The following is an 18,718-nucleotide window of genomic DNA, read 5'->3' on the forward strand; positions in this document are numbered from 1 at the left end:
GAAAGATCTAGACACAGACATGGATGAAAATCCGACTGAAAGAGTGTGAAGGAAAGAGGCAAAAAGATCAGAAAATGAAAAGGAGTTTATATGGGAATAAAGTAGAACAGGGACTAACCCATTGTTTTGGAGAAATGGTTAGGATTTCAGATTCCTTCCGTTTGGAGGTGAGTGGTCTGTACCCTTTCATTTGATCGTGATGCTTCTGCCCGAGAACCCTGACTCCCATCCTAAAAGCTCACATTGCTGAGTCTAGGCGACTCTTAAATTGGTCACAAGAAAATGATGCTCTGGCCATGGTCAGAGCATCAATTTTCATTTAATAATACTTCAGCTTTCTGGACTGAAAAAAGTCTGACGGAAGGCCACAGATACACTCATTAGATCTTGGCCAGCCATCTAATGAGTATGTGTCTGGGGTCATGCGGATTAGGGCAACCCCCGGGTGCTGCATACAGGTCACCCCAAAGGGGCGAGGTAGTGTCAGTGGATACATATCTTAAATTTGGAATAAAGCTTTTACATATTTCATAGTCTTCTCATGGAGTGCACTTATGAATGGCCATCCTAAATCCCTTAGATGAAAGTCTCTTACTACTATGTTGAGTAAGTCAATAGAGTGAACTAAAAATTGTCTCCTTAAATTTTGTAGATTTTTCAACTAAAAATTCCTGTGATTCCACCCTAACTTGACCTTACTATCAACTAATGCTGTTCTGTTTTTACTTCTAACTATGTGAAATGAAACTTGTACATATTTTATCAGGTACAAAGAAGTCCAACTGATTATCCTATGATACTGTCGTGAAAACATGATCAAATAGAGCCAAGTTTCAAAAGGTTAATGAAGTAAAATTCTAAACAAGAAATATAGAAAAAAATATAGCCTTAAATGGGAATGAAAATGTTTCCTCAGAGCATGCTATTCAAAATAAGAGGTTATTCTGAAGGGAATCTATTCTTATAGCACAGAATATCTAAATCCCTCTGAAACAAGTAGAAATTTCATTTATATAGATTAATGAGCTTATGACAAGTTCATACTCAAGAGTTATTCAGGCATTCCTTTGCTCCTTTCTAGGAAGAATAAATTTATTTTATTCATTCACCGTAGAAGTTACACTTCGTAATTTCTTAGCTACATAAATCATCATGGAATGAGAAATGGGGCCTACATGTTGGTAATAAACTTAAATATGTTCAAATGAAGACTTCACAGTGCTCCTTCCAATCGTCTGTTTCTTAAAAAAAAAAAAAAAAGTAAATATATACCACATAGTCATCAGAGAAATAAGCCAATTTCCCAAAAGTTAACTGACTTAAAAGCCCAGGTAAACAAACAAACAAACAAGCAAAACCTGAAGGTCCATTTAAAGAATAGAGCTCAGGATAAAAATAGCATCTGCCCCTGGGTAACTAAATTGCAGCAAGCAATTACTTTTTAGGAGTAAAGCCACCTCTCTCAACAGACTAAGGCATTCGTTCCTTATCTTCAAAGAACAACCCACTTGCATCAGAATCAAACTCTACACAATACTTGATCACCCCACATCAAAGCACTTTCCCTTTCCTGAGTCATTTCTTTTAATTAGAGCTCATAAAAATATGGGTTTACAGGCTGACTGAGGTTCATAGCAGATCCCTAGAAAACACAGCCAAGAAATGAATCAATTTTGATTTTAGGGTCTAATCTCTCTAGAGCCAGTCCACCCCTCCTCTACTCGGTACCTGACAGGCGCGCCTCGGCTGTGGGCAGGTTTCAGCATGACTGTCACTGTATTGTCCGTTTGATTCAAGGGGGTCTCAAGTTCATAAGCCGGCATAGACGGTGCTGGGGGAAAAATGTGTGAGATGGGAGACTCATTATTTCTGGTTGATCTTTTCAAATCAAATGGTGAGTTCCATTTGCGGAGAACATGAAAAACACAGTGAGCTTAAATTGCAGCTATGAACCGACCACGGGCAGCCTTTGTGTATACACCCTACACAGACTATCAGGAACCACCGCTAAAACCAGTATATGTTGACTTCTTTGATTTGAAGCTGGGAGAGAGAATGAGGGGGCTCCTGAGGTGTTAGTAACATTGTGTCTCTTGATTTGCATTCTTGCTAAATGGGTGTAGGTTAGCTTGAGAAAATATATCAAGTCAGATACTTATAATTTGCAGACTTATTGGTAGGTATGCTTTTCTTTAAAAATAACTTTAAATGCATATTTAAGAAATAATCACTAATATCATAAAATGGAACATTACAGCTCTCACATCTAAGTCAATAAGGAAAACTTGTGTGGACCACAGATCCATCTAAGGATCTGAAGAGGCCTTTAGGTGCCTGTAGAAGGCTTGTTGAAATTAGTGACCACCGGCGGGCTCTCAGAGAGAGCAGGAAGGTGGAAAAGATAAAGGAATTGGAGCAAGAAAGGCTTGAGTTTGATTTTTGTTGTTTTGTTTTAATCAGCCTAAGAGCTTAGGCACATGAATTGTCTCTGGAGCTTCAATTTACTCTTCTTTCAAAATAGGAGAAATTATCCCCTAGGGTTATTATGGGAATTCAAAGAGATAATAGAGCCAGGCAAATATAATTCTACAAATGTTACTTTTTTTCCCCCACTTCATGCGAATCCTATTTCCAAGTCCATTTCCTGGCATTCTTTGTTTTCTAGATTGTTCAGTCTTAATCATGAGAAGATAATGACAAAGCTCTCCAGTAATCTTGTCTATGCCATGGACTAGAGAGATCATTTCATGAAGCTGTGATGTGGGAGGCACATGGTCTTTTGAAGACTCACAGGTGTAGGTACCTAATGAGAACACTAGAGATCATTTTTTTTTTTACAAATATATATAGTTTTTTACATCTCTTACATATAAAAAGCTTTTATGTAAGAGACATGGGTTATATCTCATTTCCATTTATTGGATTTTCTCAGCATTAAAAATTAACTCCAATTCTATTAAAAATTAACTCCGATTCATAACATAGAATTACATTTTGTAGAGAGAATAGTTTTTTATCTGAGGTCCATGAAAGTAGAAAATTGGGGCCCGTAAACTGTAATTTTCTCTGAACTATAGAAATCAAATAGTTATTCTTCATGAATCCATGCAGGCTAACTAAAATGTCAACTGTCTTTGTTTTTGAATAGAACTGTATGAAGCTGGTGGTCAGACTCCTATCAACCAGAATTTTTATATAACAGAAATGGTAAAAATGAATTATCTTTTCTAAATGAACATCCTCTTCATATTTGAAGCCATATTTCAAGGATTATCCAAATATGAAATGTTTCCTCTTTAGTCTCCATCATAAATTCAAGCACCAGATTATATCATCTTAATCACATCCAGGTATCAATGCACTTTATCATGATCAGAGAGGGAAGGCATGGACAATTACAACTAGAAGCCAGATTTTCTGATTCCAAGTCTAGCAGTGTCTAGAAATGTATGACCTATGCCATTTCTCTAACCTCCCAAGGACTTCTTCCTCGTCTTCCAACTCTCCTTATTGTTCTCATTACTGAACTCTTCCAAAGAAATATCAAGTGTCTGTTGGACTTCAAGTTGAGTTTGTGATCATAAACAAAATATTATATGATGAAAAATTTCCCTAGAAGTTATAATTGCCTAAAAACAAAATTCCAAACTTCCCTCTCTGAAAACCTAATCAAGTGCTTAGGTACTCTTGTTGTAGCACTTCCCTGCCTCCAATTCTAAGCAAAAACTTTCTAAAAACTAGAAATGAGGACCATAGATATGAAAGCAAGGCTATTATTTAGCTAACACCGATTGATTAAAAGCGTTATTTCCCCCACCTGCCTCCTGCTCATCTACTCCCCACCAAAACACACAAAGCCAAAACTCAAATACTTCCCCACTTATACCCAAAGGGGGAAAAATGGAAAAAGGAAATGTCCATGGGATTGTGTTTATTGGTGTTATATATCCCACAGCAGATGGCAACTCCATTTCCTCTAGTCCGAAGCACGAAGACATTTTCTGCACAGTTGCACATGCCCAGAAATACTTCTTGAATTATGTCTTTGGTTGGATGGCATAATTGAGTCTCTACCAGCAAAAAGCTGGAGGCTGTAAGTGCCTGTTGCCACCCCTCTGTCATTGCAGAGGACAGGCAACTACTAATGGTGAAAGTCCCAAGGATGGCTGATCCTTCTGGAAGCAGACTCCATATAATGCTGTCTTTCTGTTGGGCACTCAATCATTCATGGCTCATTGCAGAGATCTTTCCAAAGCTGCTGCTCTGGTAACCTGAACTGTGAAGGGGACAGGAGCATGCAGACCAGAACCCTCACTCATGCTCAGGCCCTCCAATGCAAACTGATAAAACATAGCTACTTCCTAATGCAGGAGGATCTTAAGCTCTCAAATTTTAAGTATTTGCAGCATCTCATTCAATTCCATGAGTCTGATTTTCATAAATGCCAAAGTGTTCATCTGAAAACAGTGTGTAAGTTTGGATGAGGTTTGTATCCTTGACAATAGGAATGAGAAAGTACAAAACTGCTACTTGTGATAAAAGACATAACTCACAAATGTTTAATACCTGATATTTTGGTGGTGAACTGATTTGTCGCCGGAGGTCCAAACCCCTTAGCAGTGCTAGCTCGGATGGTAAAGGAGTACGTGGTCCCGGGATACAGTCCAAAGAATAGAAAATGGGTTTCATTCCCCAGTTTTGAGACTCTTCCACTTTGATTGGATAAGTCTATTTCTGGGTCAAAGGAACTGACTGCTTTGTAGGTGATCTGCAAGAGAATAAGAATGTGATAAAATATCTGGAGCAGATGGACTAGGATCACATCTTTATCCAATAAACCCTTGTGATGTATGCACTGTCAGATGCTTTATGATAAGCTCCGCTATTCACTTAGACTTTTCAAATCCTGGATCCGGTGAAAGGGCGCAGGAACTCAGCCAAAACTGCTATGAGTTATTACTTTTATAGACAGAGGAACTGAGAGCCAGTAGATTAGAACATAAAGGATGAGTTCAGGTTTAAGCTAATACCTTAAAGTTGTTTGCTTTCAAAATGTCACTTTGGAAAACTACATTACAGTTGGCTTAAAATGACATCACAAAATGTAAAAGTAGCTCAAACAGATAAGGACCTGACAAGGAGAAGGCCTCATCTTTCATCCAGGGGCCAGTTTGATTTAGTGCTGAACAGGATTACTGTCTACTGGAAACAAGGGTACTTTTAAGTGTTTTCATCAATGTGGGCAAAGATATCTGCTCTCAAAATAAATCCTAGACACGAGTCAGTAGTTCTTGACCACGGTGCTCATGAGAGGTCATATTTGCTTCTTTTCTTTAGAAAAGAAAGTTGTTCTTTAGAGCAACACTGTCCGATAGAACTTTCTAATATCATGGAAATGTTCTATTCTGTACTCTTCAGTATGGTAGCCACCAGCCCCAAGTGGCAACAGAGCACTTGAAACATAGTAGTGAGATCGAGGACCTGAAAATTTTATTTGATTTTAGCTAACTAAAATAAAAAAAAATTTAAATTTTTATTTATTTATTCATAAGAGACACACTGAGAGAGGCAGAAACATAAGAAAAGGGAGAAGCAGGCTCCCTGCAGGGAGACCAATGGGGCACTCAATCCCAGGACTCCGGGATCATGACCTGAGCCAAAGGCAGAAGCTCAAGCACTGAGCCACCGGCACACCCCTAAAATTTAAATCACCATGCCTGACCAGAAGCTGCCATTTGAGGCAGTACCACTCTAGAATCTCTCATATGTATGCCACATAACAGGTGTTCAAGGCACATTGGACGAACCCGGAATGTGTCAAAATAAATATATCATAGGTGTCTTTAAATTTGCCCTTTCAAATGATTTTTGAAAGAATTTCAACATAAGTAGTTCATCAACTATTCACGAACATGCATTTTAGTGGTGATTACTAACTTCTACTGGTTGTAATGATATAATTTTTAAATGCGGCATATTCAGAAGTTTTAAATTGCAAAACTGAGCACTTTTCTTGCTTTTAAATGGGTAAACTTACTTATAATTTATGTGCGTGAACACTAACACTGTTATTATACGGAGTGATAATTGACATTCTTTCTTCTTATATTTATACCATGTCATTATAATTAGGGAGACCTCTCTGAAAGAATATTTAGATTGAATCATCTAAGCTTTGGCAAGAAAATGTTTGTTGTATATATTAATCACTACAGTGCATGCCATTCTCAGAGTTAGGCAGCATCTCTGTCATTAACCCTCTAGCTAACTTCCCTCACAATATTACTTTGAGTCCAGAGACAAGACAGTGTCTACACCAGCTGCTCTGGAAGGGACTTCAGCATCGTCACCACTGTGTGCTTAGTTGCTTACTTGGTCCTCATTCTGACACTTCTATAGAAAAGGGTGGTTCAGAGAGGGTAGATCTAAGCTAAGCTATGAGGGCTTATTTGCTCCCTAAAGCTCATTCATTCATTCTCCCATTCTCAAGATACTCATTGCCTGCCTCCAATGAACCAAGCAATGTGCTCTGAGCTGGTGCTCTGAGCTCACATGGTGGATGAGACATAGAACCTGTCCTGGAGGAGGGACCGATCTGGTGGAGAAGTAGAGAAGCAGTTCAACAGTTATGATACAGTATAATGAAAATGAGGACTAGCACTGCCCACCCCAGAGCTAGGTACACTCCCTTGTTCATTTCGTTGTCTTACTAAAAACTGTAATGGGATACAACTGTATATGAGACAAAGTCCAAACTCCCTACCTCTGGGTTTACGAACTGCCTACGTCTTCTCCAAATTTGTTTCTGAATACTCGACACAATGACATTACATTACCTCCTGTCTTAGGGAACAAAGATTTTCTGTACCACTGACACTGCTTTTACTCATGAACTTTCACTTGCCTGGAATGTGATAGGGCCAGCGTGCCCTGTTTTCTCTCCCTACTCAGATTCATTCATTCCATTCAGATATTGATGGTGTGAACACAGACTCTGTAAATACTACGGTCAGTGGGTGGACACAGGCCATGTCCTCAGGTGGCTAAGAATCTGGACTGCAGTGGGTGGAGCTGGGAGAGATACACGGTAAGTAAATGAACCATTTTAAAATACTAAAGTTGAGTAGATGAAACCCACACGGTGCTCAGGCAAAGAATATTGTAGGGCAGAGAGGGATGCATGTAGAACTACCACGGATGGTTGCAGAAGCAGCCACTGAGGGGATGACAGTTAATTTGAGGATATTTGAACTTGAGTTTGGGAAAGAAGAGCATGGACTAAGGCCGTGAAGCAGGAGCATTCTGCACATAGTTAGTGGACAGAAGGAAGGCCTGTGAAACCGGGGCCTAGCAAGTGAGGTGAGGGTGGTCCCTCGAACAGGAGCTGGAGGAATGGGCAGGGCCATATGTGCAGCACTCCATACCCTAAGATGAGAAGTCAGGATGCATACAAGGGGGAGCCTTTGAACATTTTTCAGCCTGAAAACCAAATGATCAAACTTCCCTTATGAAAAGACCATGCTAACGGCAGGAGGAGCAGTGGTTTGCTGGAAGGAGGCAGTGGGCGAGTAGGGAGGTCACAGGGTACTCCCGCAGTGACCACGGAGGACCTACACCCTGTGATGGTGCAGTGGTTGGGACGAAGGTGAGCATAGGGAGGAGAGCAGCAAATGAAGAGAAGTGGCATATCTGAGAGTCAAAGTGGACAGAAGTCAGTGATAGGTTGAATGTGGAGGGAATGATGGAGGAACCAAGGGTAAGGTGGCATATTTGGGGCTTAAGCAAAAGATGGCCCTGCTCACTGACATGCAATGGAGTGAATGAGGGGAAATGAGCTGTTGGCTTGTGGCCATGGTGTGCATGGTTTAAAGCTGGGATCTGAGAGGTCTGGTCCAGGAATAGAGATGTGGAGGTGAGTGGCACTGAACTATTATGATTTGAGAATGGATGAGGCCATTGGGGAAAGGATTTGAGAGAGAACACTGACATTTAATATAATTAGTGGTGGAGGAGGAGAAATCAACAAATGAAGCCAGAAATGCCAATAGACAGAGCTGTCATGGAAATCAAAAGAAAAAAAAAAAGGAAAGGAAAAAAGTGTCTTAAAAAAAGGAAATGCTTTCAAAGACGCTGGGAGTTCAGGCGAGATTGGAACAAAATGTGTCCACCTGCCCATGTCTGAAGCCAGAGTTCCCATTTTACTTTTCAGTAAAGCCTTCCAAAGGAGGCCTAACAATCACTGGATCCGAATGCGTGATGTTGTGACTGTGTTCATACAGTTCATTTGGTGATGCATCAGGGAGTGCTGTAAAAGCTCTTGTGTAGTCTTAAATCATGATTTAAATATGCCAAAGGAAATGGAACTTTTCACGTAATCATATCTTCTTTCTGAGGAGAGACTGATGTCTTATTCTTCTTTCTGATCCCAAGGTGATCAGTAAATATTTGACACTCAGCATATTATTTTCCTAAAAAGGGCACTGGGGAGAAGAGGTGTGTGCATGTGCTCCCATAAATGCTCACAGTATGGCAAGGAGGATGTTGCTGCTCCCACACTAACTATAGAGCAGAAAGCAAATGCTTTATCTAAGGAACCTGTTGCTCCACTAGGGTTGATGGGTTTGTACTCACCTATTGCCATGGTCATACAGGGTAAGCTAGACTGGGGATCTGTAATGGGTGTTTCAGTCACAGCCCTTCAAGAATTTGCTAGGATTATTAGATCCTCTCTCCCCAACCCATAAAAATTCATATACATGCTAATTTAGACATTCTTAAAATTATGGATCCTCTCTTTCACTTTTTTAAAAAAGATTTTATTTATTTATTTATGTGTGTGTGTGTGTGTGTGTGTGTGAGAGAGAGAGAGAGAGAGAGAGAGAGAGTTGGGATGGGTCGAGGGAGAAGGAGAGGGAGAGAGAGAGAATCTCAAGCAGACTTCATGCTGAGCAGAAAGCCTGATGTGGGGCTCTATCTCGTAACCTTGAAATCATGACCTGAGCCAAACCAAGAGCTGGATGCTCAACTGCCTGAGCCACTCAGGTGCCCCTACTCTCCCTCACTTCTAACAAATCCCTAACAAGCCAGTATGTTGTACATATGCAGATGCAAGATGTCAGAATGGTTATTGATCCTCCTCAAAGCCATCCAGAGCCCTGGGAGTTTGAATACCAGGAATAAAAAAAAAATAGTTCCTTAGGAACAGGAGGAGCAATCCACTCTAGAATCCACTGCCTGTGTGAGAGTGGATGCTCCATCTACATATATCTGAGCAGCTGTTCTAAAGGACACCAAAAAACACCTCTATGCTCACACCCAAATGTACCGAGTCCCTTTGGCATTTATTTTTTCATTTGTTAGTTTAATGCATGTTTATTAAGTGCCTATTAAGTAAAGCAGTGGGAAACTCCCAGAAGGAAAGTTTGGGACTGCTTCCACACTTGCACTGTATCTCTGGCTGAGGGCCAAGGCAATTCTAATGCAGCCTCTATGAAGAACACTGACATTCCACATTGGGCCTCTGCAGTTTTATGGGATGATTTCCAATTCATACGTAGGTGCCTGAAATTTTCTCAAATTACTTTCCCTTCTTCTACTTACAGTCTCAAGTTCTGAACTAAAAGATTCATAGATGATCAAAATAGAACAACATGCAATTTGGGGCCAGGAGGGGATTAAAAATCTTCTACAGAGTGGGACTTGGCTGGAATCTCAGCCAGTGTTAGATACAGTCCTTTAACGGAGAGCCAAGCAATTGGAGGAAGTAATAATAAAATCTGATATCGGGGGAGGAAAGAACCTAGGATACTTCAGAGAAAAGTACGATATTTGGATGAAAAACTGAGAGCAGCAAAGGTCTCACAGGAGGAGAGAGGAGGCAAAAGCATCAGGAGGAAAGAAGAAATAAGAGCACGTGGTGTGATAGTTCAGAAGATTTTCAGATAAAAGAAAATTCTATATATATATAGCTCATTAAATTCTAGGAGAAAAATAATAGGAGATGCAGTAAGAAATTTAAATTGGAATTAGACGGGGCAGCCCCTGTGGTGCAGCGGTTTAGCGCCGCCTGCATCCCAGGGCGTGATCCTGGAGACCCTGGATCAAGTCCCACGTCAGGCTCTCTGTATGATGCTTGCTTCTCCCTCTGCCTGTGTCTCTGCCTCTCTCTCTCTGTCTGTCTCTATGAATAAATAAATAAAATTAAAAAAAATAAAATTAATTGGAACTAGATTATGAAAGGCCTTGAATACTGAAATGAAAATTCTTGACATGGCCCTTAAATTCTACTTCTTTCTACATTCTTACCATCTCAATCAATAGTCATTAATTAAGCCCAGTTATCCAGGCTCAGGATCCTGGGGTGTCTCCAACTCTTGAACGCCCCCATCAGTTGACAAATCCAGACTATTCTACTTTGCTATGTGCCCACACAACACTGGACTTTACACACCTCACATGTTAAAGTGATTTGCTTTTGGTACTTATTTCATTCTCTCTATAGTTAGTTGCTGTTAGGATTGCTACTTGTAGTAGAGAAGGTACAGTACTTTGTTCTTCTGTCTTCTTACATGCACACCATATATATATATATATATATATACATATATATATATATGGTTTTTATTTAAATTCTAGTTAGTGAATATACAGTGTAATATTAGTGTCAGGTGTACAATATAGTGATTCAACACTTTCATACATTACCCAGTGCTCATGATGACAAGTGCACTCCTTAATCCCATCCCCTATATCCCCCATCCCCTACCCATCTCCCCTTCTGGTAACCATCAGTTTGTTCTCTATAGTTAAGAGTCTCTTTCTTGGTTTGTCTATTTCTCTCTCTCTTTTATATACATAATATAAAATTATAATATAAAATATATAATATTATGTGTGTGTGTGTGTGTGTGTGTGCGTGTGTGTGTGTGAAAGCTTGCTGATGCATTACTCTCATGACCAGGAATCTGGAGTTCACTTACTAGGCTTTTGAGTGAAAGCCATATAAAGTTAGTGAGGTACAATGAAAATACCTGGACACACATATATTCCTCTGTATTTGGAAGTATTACTGGCTGATAAACTTCTAGAAATAAGCTTCACGTGCAATGTTTAAATTTTGATAAGTTCCCCCAAATTGTCTACTAGGGGAAATGCATCAGTTGTAAGGGATGCAAAATGTACATTCCCATCAATAGTCTATGCGCACATGCATTTCCCCACATCATTGTTTAACACCTGATATTACACAAACTTTTTGTAGCACTTGTTTTTATTTCATTTCTCAATCATTAGTAATATAGGGTAGATATCTTTTCACATGTTCAAATGCTACTTGGACTTTTTTCTATGAGTTGTCTCCTCTTATTCTTTGCCCAGTTTTTCTAATGGAATTCTTTGTCCATTTCTTATCAACCTGTATCAAGTCTGTATATTGTGACCAACAGCCTATTAAGTGCTACCAATTTTTAAAATAATTTCTTCTGTCTGTATTTAGACTTTCCTAGTGGTATCTTTTGTCGTTCAAAAGTTTAAATTCTTGGGATCCCTGGGTGGCGCAGTGGTTTGGCGCTTGCCTTTAGCCCAGGGCACGATCCTGGAGACCCGGGATCGAATCCCACATCAGGCTCCCGGCGCATGGAGCCTGCTTCTCCCTCTGCCTATGTCTCTGCCTCTCTCTCTCTCTCTCTCTGTGACTATCATAAATAAATAAAAAAAATTAAAAAAAAAAACAAAAAAACAAAAAAAAACAAAAGTTTAAATTCTTATATAAGTAAATCTGTCAATCTTTTAAAATATAACTTCTGGGGTTTATGTCAAGCTTTAGTAAGATACGTTACAGAAATATCTTCCTTGTTTTCTTACAGTATTCTGTGTTTATTTTTAATTTTTAATTTTTTAAAGATTTATTTATTTATTCATTCAGAGAGAGCGAAGAGAGGGGCAGAGACACAGGCAGAGGGAGAAGCAAGCCCCCCGCAGGAAGCCCTATGCAGGACTCGATCCCGGGTCTCCAAGATCACAGCCCAGGCTGCAGGCAGAGCTAAACAGCTGCGCCACCGGGGCTGCCCAGTATTCTGTGTTTAGAACATGAATCCATTTGGTTTTTGTTTTTGTATGATGTGAGATATGTGTGTGTCTTATATGGCATATTATTCTTACAAAAAATGCTGGGTTTGCTAATATTTATTAAATGTTATCGATCTCTATTCATAAATGCACTTGCACTATAATTTCTACCTTGTAAAATTCTGGAAGGTCATGCACCCAGTTGTAATAGTTGTTACCTCTGAAAAGTGAAATTGGGAAGCAAGAATATTATTTTGAATACTTCTGTACTTAAAATGTTCTCTCAGAAAGTGATACTACATTTTTAATTTAATAAAATCGAAATTTTGATCGCTGTTGAGGTAGGCTGTAATTATCAGTCTAGGTTTTAGGCAGATGGCTCTGATTAAAATAAAGGGCTGATGGAGAGGTAAGGGACAGGAAGGGGTAGAGCCAGAACAAAGGTGGGGAGAACAGAAAGGAAAGGCTGGTTAAAGAAGACTGAAGATGGTTGTTAGGGGAATGAAAAGGAAAGGCAAAGGATAAGATCAAAAGAAAGCTTTAATGCTCTCAACTGCCATGACTCCTGGCAGAAAACGATGTCAGCATTTTCCAATGAGTAAAGGTTTGGTTTATTTTTCCCAAGAGGTAAAGGAGAACTTGAAAATAACCTGAACCCATAGCATTTCATTTACAACATCTACAGCATCCAACCTGTCTTCTCTTTTCTCCTTGCAAAAATGATCCAACTGTGCTCCCTGCCCTAAAGAAACACCTGTATCATTTATCACTAAGTTTTTCTCCAGCTCTGATCATTTATCTCACCTTCCAGTGTTTATCTATAATCAAATGTGTTTCTATGATAGAACATACTGTTCCTAAGGTCCCAACTTTTTTGGGGGAGCAACTGTTCTACTTCCCTAGCATGGCATCAGAACCCAGAGGCTGTGGTTATCCAGAAGGGACTGAGTCTGGAACCTGTGCCTGTCACTGACTCTGGCATAGTCTAGGCACAGCATGTACATCTTAGCTTAAGAAGAGCCTCCTCCTGAGATGCCACCTAAGAGAGAACAGAAACTCCCCCTTCCTACTTTTGGAAAACATGGGGGAAAGAGAGAGAAAGATCTGGTGGCCAGAAAACTTGTATTTAATCACCGAAACCTGATTCACACATTTAACATTTTCCCTTACGTATCTAGAAAAATAAACCAAACTGCTCTACTTACCTATATCTGAGTTTTAAAACCCTGATTTATGACACATCCAGGTATCCCCACTAAAACACATTTAGATCAGTGTTCAACTGGGAGACCCTGGCTGCTGAATTCAGAGATTAATGGGTTCTTCTTCTTCTTCTTCTATTTTTTTTTTTTTAGATCTTATTTATTTATTCATGAGAGACACAGGCAGAGGGAGAAGCAGGCCCCATGCAGGGAACCCGACATGGGACTTTATCCCAGGTCTCCAGGATCACGCCCTCAATGGAGGGCAGTGCTAAACCGCTGTGCCACCCAGGCTGCCCAATGGGTTCCTCTTTTGAATTATTATTACTATAGTTTTCATGTTAAAGTTACTTATTATACAAAGATGTATGTTCTTGGAACTTAACATTGGCTGTTATCTTTCCTAGTAAAATAATCTGTTATTCTTAGGTGGGAATATCCAAAACTGAGACCAGAAGATGGTCTTGGGGCCAAAAATATTAACTAAAAATTATGATCACTGAGAAAAAATATGAACTTGTTTGATTTTAAAAATTACCTTTTTAAAAGCTGAACTACAGATTTTTCATAACACTGAATTCTTTCAAAATGAAGCAGCCAATGAACAGCATCAATAACTTATTAAATCAACTTCTTCTTCTATATTTTCTCTTACTTTGTTTAGCTTTCAATTAAAAACATTATTTTTTGCATTTCAATACCAATTTTCAAAAAGTATAAGGAAACATAAATGTGAGGCTAGTTGGGTCAGGGAGGGGGTTTACCAGTGATTACTGTCTGACAGCTAATCTGCTCAGGCTTTTGTCATTAGCTCTGAAAGGTATTCAAGCCGAGGTTCCCGAGGAGGAATTGCCTCAATTTTTAGAAACCTAACAACATATAATTTTGTTAAATTTGCATTCAAATAAATGCTGGCTTAAAAAAATGCACCTGCTTGTTTCTATGACAATAGGTACAGTGAAATGATGCTCATACAGATGTGATGATGACTGTCACCCCTTGTTACTGCTGTTATTTTTTTCCTTGAACAATTCATCAAATTCTTCTCTGCTCTCTATCATTCAACCATTTGATATGCCTCAGTAGACAAAACTATGTCAAGGAAGTCTAAACGATGTTTTGCTAATACTAAGAAACCAAAAGACATTATTCTATTGTTACCCCTGAGACAATGTCTATTGACTTTGCTAATTGGATAATCAGCATTCTTCTATAATCCAGTAGGAAAATATTTTATAGCTAGCAAGAATAGGATCATGTGGTTGCTTCATAATCAATGTACACTTCAAAATACTTATTGTTTTTAATACAGGTGATTTTTTTAATACTATGCTGTCTTTACATATAATAACATATAGTCTAGAAACATCCAAATCATTATAAATATACGTCCTGAAATGATACATAATTGAAAAACTCAGGGTTTTTTTTTTTGCTTCTATGCAGTAACCATTGTAACTACCAAAGGCATTGAACTTCTTAAAGACATGATGCCATTATGCATTTTTAAATACTAGACAGTCCGACTATCACATAAATTATAATGAAAAATTAAATTTTTTTTAAAAAATTAATTTTTTATGAAAAAAATTAAAATTAAATAAAATTACTAATGAATGTATACACTACCTCATATAAAGTGATGACACCATATGTTTGGATTGGTTCTCGCCATTGAAGAAATATTTTCTCTTCAAAAGTACTTCCTTGAATGGATTCAGTAGGAACAGCACCTGGCACTAAAAAGGGTGAAAAATTAATAAATGTTTGAGAGACCACCCCCCCTCCAAATTAGATTTTTCTAGACATATTAGATTTTTAACTCTTAATTGAGATACAATATTTAATAGTCCAAAGGCACATTCAGTTTTCTTTTAAAAATCTAAAATTTAAAACCATTTTGGCTACACTGTTCTTATAAAGAAAATAATTTCATCACTTTTTTCTTTAAAGTTTGAATCAATTCAATGAAGCTCAAAAATCACCTTTGAACAGAACTTTTACATTCTTTGGAAATAAAGAAAGATATAGAGCAATAAGAATTCCCACACGTTGCTTGTGGCAGTGGAAACTGGTATAGTCACTTGGGAAAATAATTTGGTAATATTCAGTAAAGTTAAAGAGGCATGTATCATAGGCCCTAATAATCCCACCTCCAGGCATATTTCCTAGTACTATTCTTGCACGTATGTACCAGGAGACATATAGTAAGATGTCAATATACGATTTTTAATAAAAATAACAAATTGGAGACAAACTGAATGGCTTAAAAATTGTTTTATATTCACATAATATAATACAAAAATGATTGAGAGTGACAGCTATACACATTTTCATGGATGAATTTTACATTCATAATTTTATTATTTTCATATGTTTTATATTTATAATGTTGAGATAACAAGTATTGGTGAGAATGTGGAGAAACTGAAACCCTTATATACTGTTGGAGGGAATATAAAAATCATACAGCTCCTTCAAAAACAGTTTAGCAACTCTTCAAATAGATACACATAAATAAATTTACCATGTGAATTCCACCCCTAGGTATATATCTAAGAGAACTGAAAACATATACTACTCAAAAATTATACAGAATATCAATACTAAATTTTACACAAATATTAATATACTAATATTAACAGCATTTTCATAATAACCCCAAAGTGGAAACAACCCAAATGTTCACTAACTCATGAATGGTTAAACATATCTCAATAAAATTATAAAAGGGGATTGGAGAATATTTTAGAGGATATGAACAGTCCTTTAAGGGTTGTTAACATCTCCACAGGTTAGAAAGACTGCCTAGAAATACAAAAGGACACTCACAGGTAGTACACATTTTTTTAGTTAAGGGGCTACTGAGGTAGATGTAGAATTTTCTAGTTATTTTAAATAGAACTCAATATAGCTTGGCAGAAAAAAAATACTGATTCTGATGGGAGATCTGGGTTCTGATTTGACACTTCTCAGAGATTAAACTGTGTAGTTTGGGCAATTCATGAACCTCCCTGGGTCTCAGCTGCCTCATATTTAAAATGAGGAAGTTGGACTAGTTCATCACTACCATCCAAACTCTAAATGATATATAAATATGCAAATATTTGTTTATCTTAGGTTTAAAGAATCGAGATGAAACTACATGGAAGTGAGGAATGCCTGGGTGCTCAGTGGTTGAGCATCTGCCTTCAGCTTAGGGCGTTGTCCCAGGGTCCTGGGATCAAGTCCCACATCAGGCTCCCTGCACGGAGCCTGCTTCTCCCTCTGCCTATGTCTCTGCCTCTCTCTGTGTGTCTCTCATGAATAAATAAATAAACTAGTGAAAAAAAAAAAGAACCGGAACTAAAGAAAACCAAGGTATTTAAGAAGTTATAACACTAATGAGTTCTAAGAAAATTCAGATTCCAGGGTCAAGTTGGAAATATTCATCAGTCAGAAGTTGGACTAAAATGGGCCATGCCAGAGATAAACTCTACTTAGTCTCTTCATTTTGAACTTGAAAGTATTCATTATGACACCATCATCAGTTTTCTCATAATATCAAGATAAATATGAGTGGCTCTATTATTTTGAGATGATATTTCCTAATTGAAAATACTTATTTTTTTAAAGATTTTATTTTTTTATTCATGAGAGACACAGAGAAGCAGAGACACAGCCAGAGGGAGAAGCAGGGTCCATGCAGGGAGCCCAACATGGGACTCAATCCTGGGACTCAGGATCATGCCCTGAGCCAAAGGCAGACGCTCAACCGCTGGGCCACCCAGGAATCCCTGAAAATACTTATTAATCTATGTGCAGATGTAAAGAGGTAAAGACTTGGAAAAAATAAATCTTTGATTTCATTCAGTTACTCTAAATCATAGTGAAATAAAAAGGGGAAATAGTTAAAATTTTGTGGAACAGAGGAAATCTTTTAAGATTACCCTAATAAGGGTAAACTTATTAAAATATACTAGAGATTCTGTAATTGATGGCCCTGTGGAAATGCTAACAAGGATATATATATATTCCACATACATATATCCAGGAGCAGACAAAGTAAACTAAAATAAAATATCTGAAGAGTTAAATAAATTAGAAATAATAGTAACTCACAGGAACTTAGGTCTACTACCTGTTTTTAGGAGTTCTTAGAAATTCAGGATTTGAGATAAGCTTCAGTTTATTTTTTAAGATTTATTCATTTGAGACAGAGAGAGCTTGCGAGTGCACATGTACACATGGAGAGGGGATGGGCAGAGAGAGAGAGAGACTCTCAAGCAGACTCCTTGCTGAGTGTGGAGCTCAGTGGGTCTCGATCTCATGACCCTGGGATCATGACCTGAGTAGAAATCAAGAATCAGATACTTAACTGACTGAGCCACCCAGATACACTGACAAGCTTTAGTTTCTAAGTTTGTGGAATTAAGCCCTATTCTTCCTTGTGATACCTTTAACAGTAATAAAAAGACATTTTTCCCCCACGCACTTGCTCATGAAATAAACAATATTCAATAGAAATATTACACCATAGTAAAGCTCACAATATTCAGTGGATTGTAGTGTTTTATAATGGTAGATAGGCAGAATGACACCATTATTCTTTACTCTTCAAACTCGGTATTGACAATTATTCTATTTTTGTCTTTTCTCTCTCTCTTTCTAAGTCGTGTTATTGTTGTTATTAGGAAATATAATTTAAAATAAAAGTTTTTCTAATTAACTGGATGCAGGGACGCCTGGGTGGCTCAGTGGTTGAGCATCTGCCTTTGGCCCAAGTTAAGATCCTGGGGTCCTGCAACTGAGTCCCACATTGGGCTCCCCATGGGGAGTCTGCTTTGCCCTCTGCCTATATCTCTGCCTCTCTCTGTGTGTCTCTTATGAATAAATAAATAAATAAATAAAATCTTTAAAAAAATAATTAACTGGATGCCAGAGTGCAATGAAAATAATAGATTTTTATTTGGAAGTCATGCATGCCCTTATTTTTGGGACTAGCAAGACAACTAATAGAAAACGATTAGTTATTCTGATCTCCTGTTTTGACAGAACTTAACAGAACTCCTAGCTCATGTCCTTTCTTAATCTGAAACCCAAAAGTGGTGAGTGGGTTCATGCATGACAGTTCGTGAGCAAGACACACCTGCCCATCTCTAGAAATGACCACATGTCATTGTCCCCCTATGATTGGTTAAAACATTAATGCTGATTAAAACATAAATGAGATGATTTTCCACAAATTTTATTGTTTAATCTAAAGTTTTGAATGTTTTATTATCTACTCAGTATCATAACTATTTTTATAGAGGAATAGAAGGCGTCTTCTTTATAGTTTATAGTTTAGAAAAAAAGGATTATATATAAGATATAGAGCAGGGAAAGGTCATAATGAGCTGTTTTCAGTCATTAAAACAGTAATGATCACTTTTTAAAGGCCCCTCCCTGAAGCTACAAACAGCTATGTA

General features: G+C 38.0%; 1 protein-coding gene across 9 annotated transcripts in view; it reads right to left on the bottom strand.

Annotated features, from left to right (window-relative positions):
• Positions 1 to 18,718, bottom strand: part of PTPRM (protein tyrosine phosphatase receptor type M) — a 710,086-nt gene that overhangs the window by 283,946 nt on the left and 407,422 nt on the right. For all 9 annotated transcript variants that reach the window (XM_041721685.1, XM_041721677.1, XM_041721656.1 and 6 more), the window contains 3 exons: positions 14,898 to 15,007; positions 4,567 to 4,768; positions 1,729 to 1,831 (listed from right to left, as the gene is read on the bottom strand). In XM_041721685.1, the coding sequence (XP_041577619.1) occupies positions 1,729 to 1,831; positions 4,567 to 4,768; positions 14,898 to 15,007 (415 nt within the window). The remainder of the gene's footprint in view (positions 1 to 1,728; positions 1,832 to 4,566; positions 4,769 to 14,897; positions 15,008 to 18,718) is intronic.

Source organism: Vulpes lagopus, chromosome 1 (assembly GCF_018345385.1).
Source record: "Vulpes lagopus strain Blue_001 chromosome 1, ASM1834538v1, whole genome shotgun sequence".
In the NCBI taxonomy this organism is placed as follows: Eukaryota; Metazoa; Chordata; class Mammalia; order Carnivora; family Canidae; genus Vulpes; species Vulpes lagopus.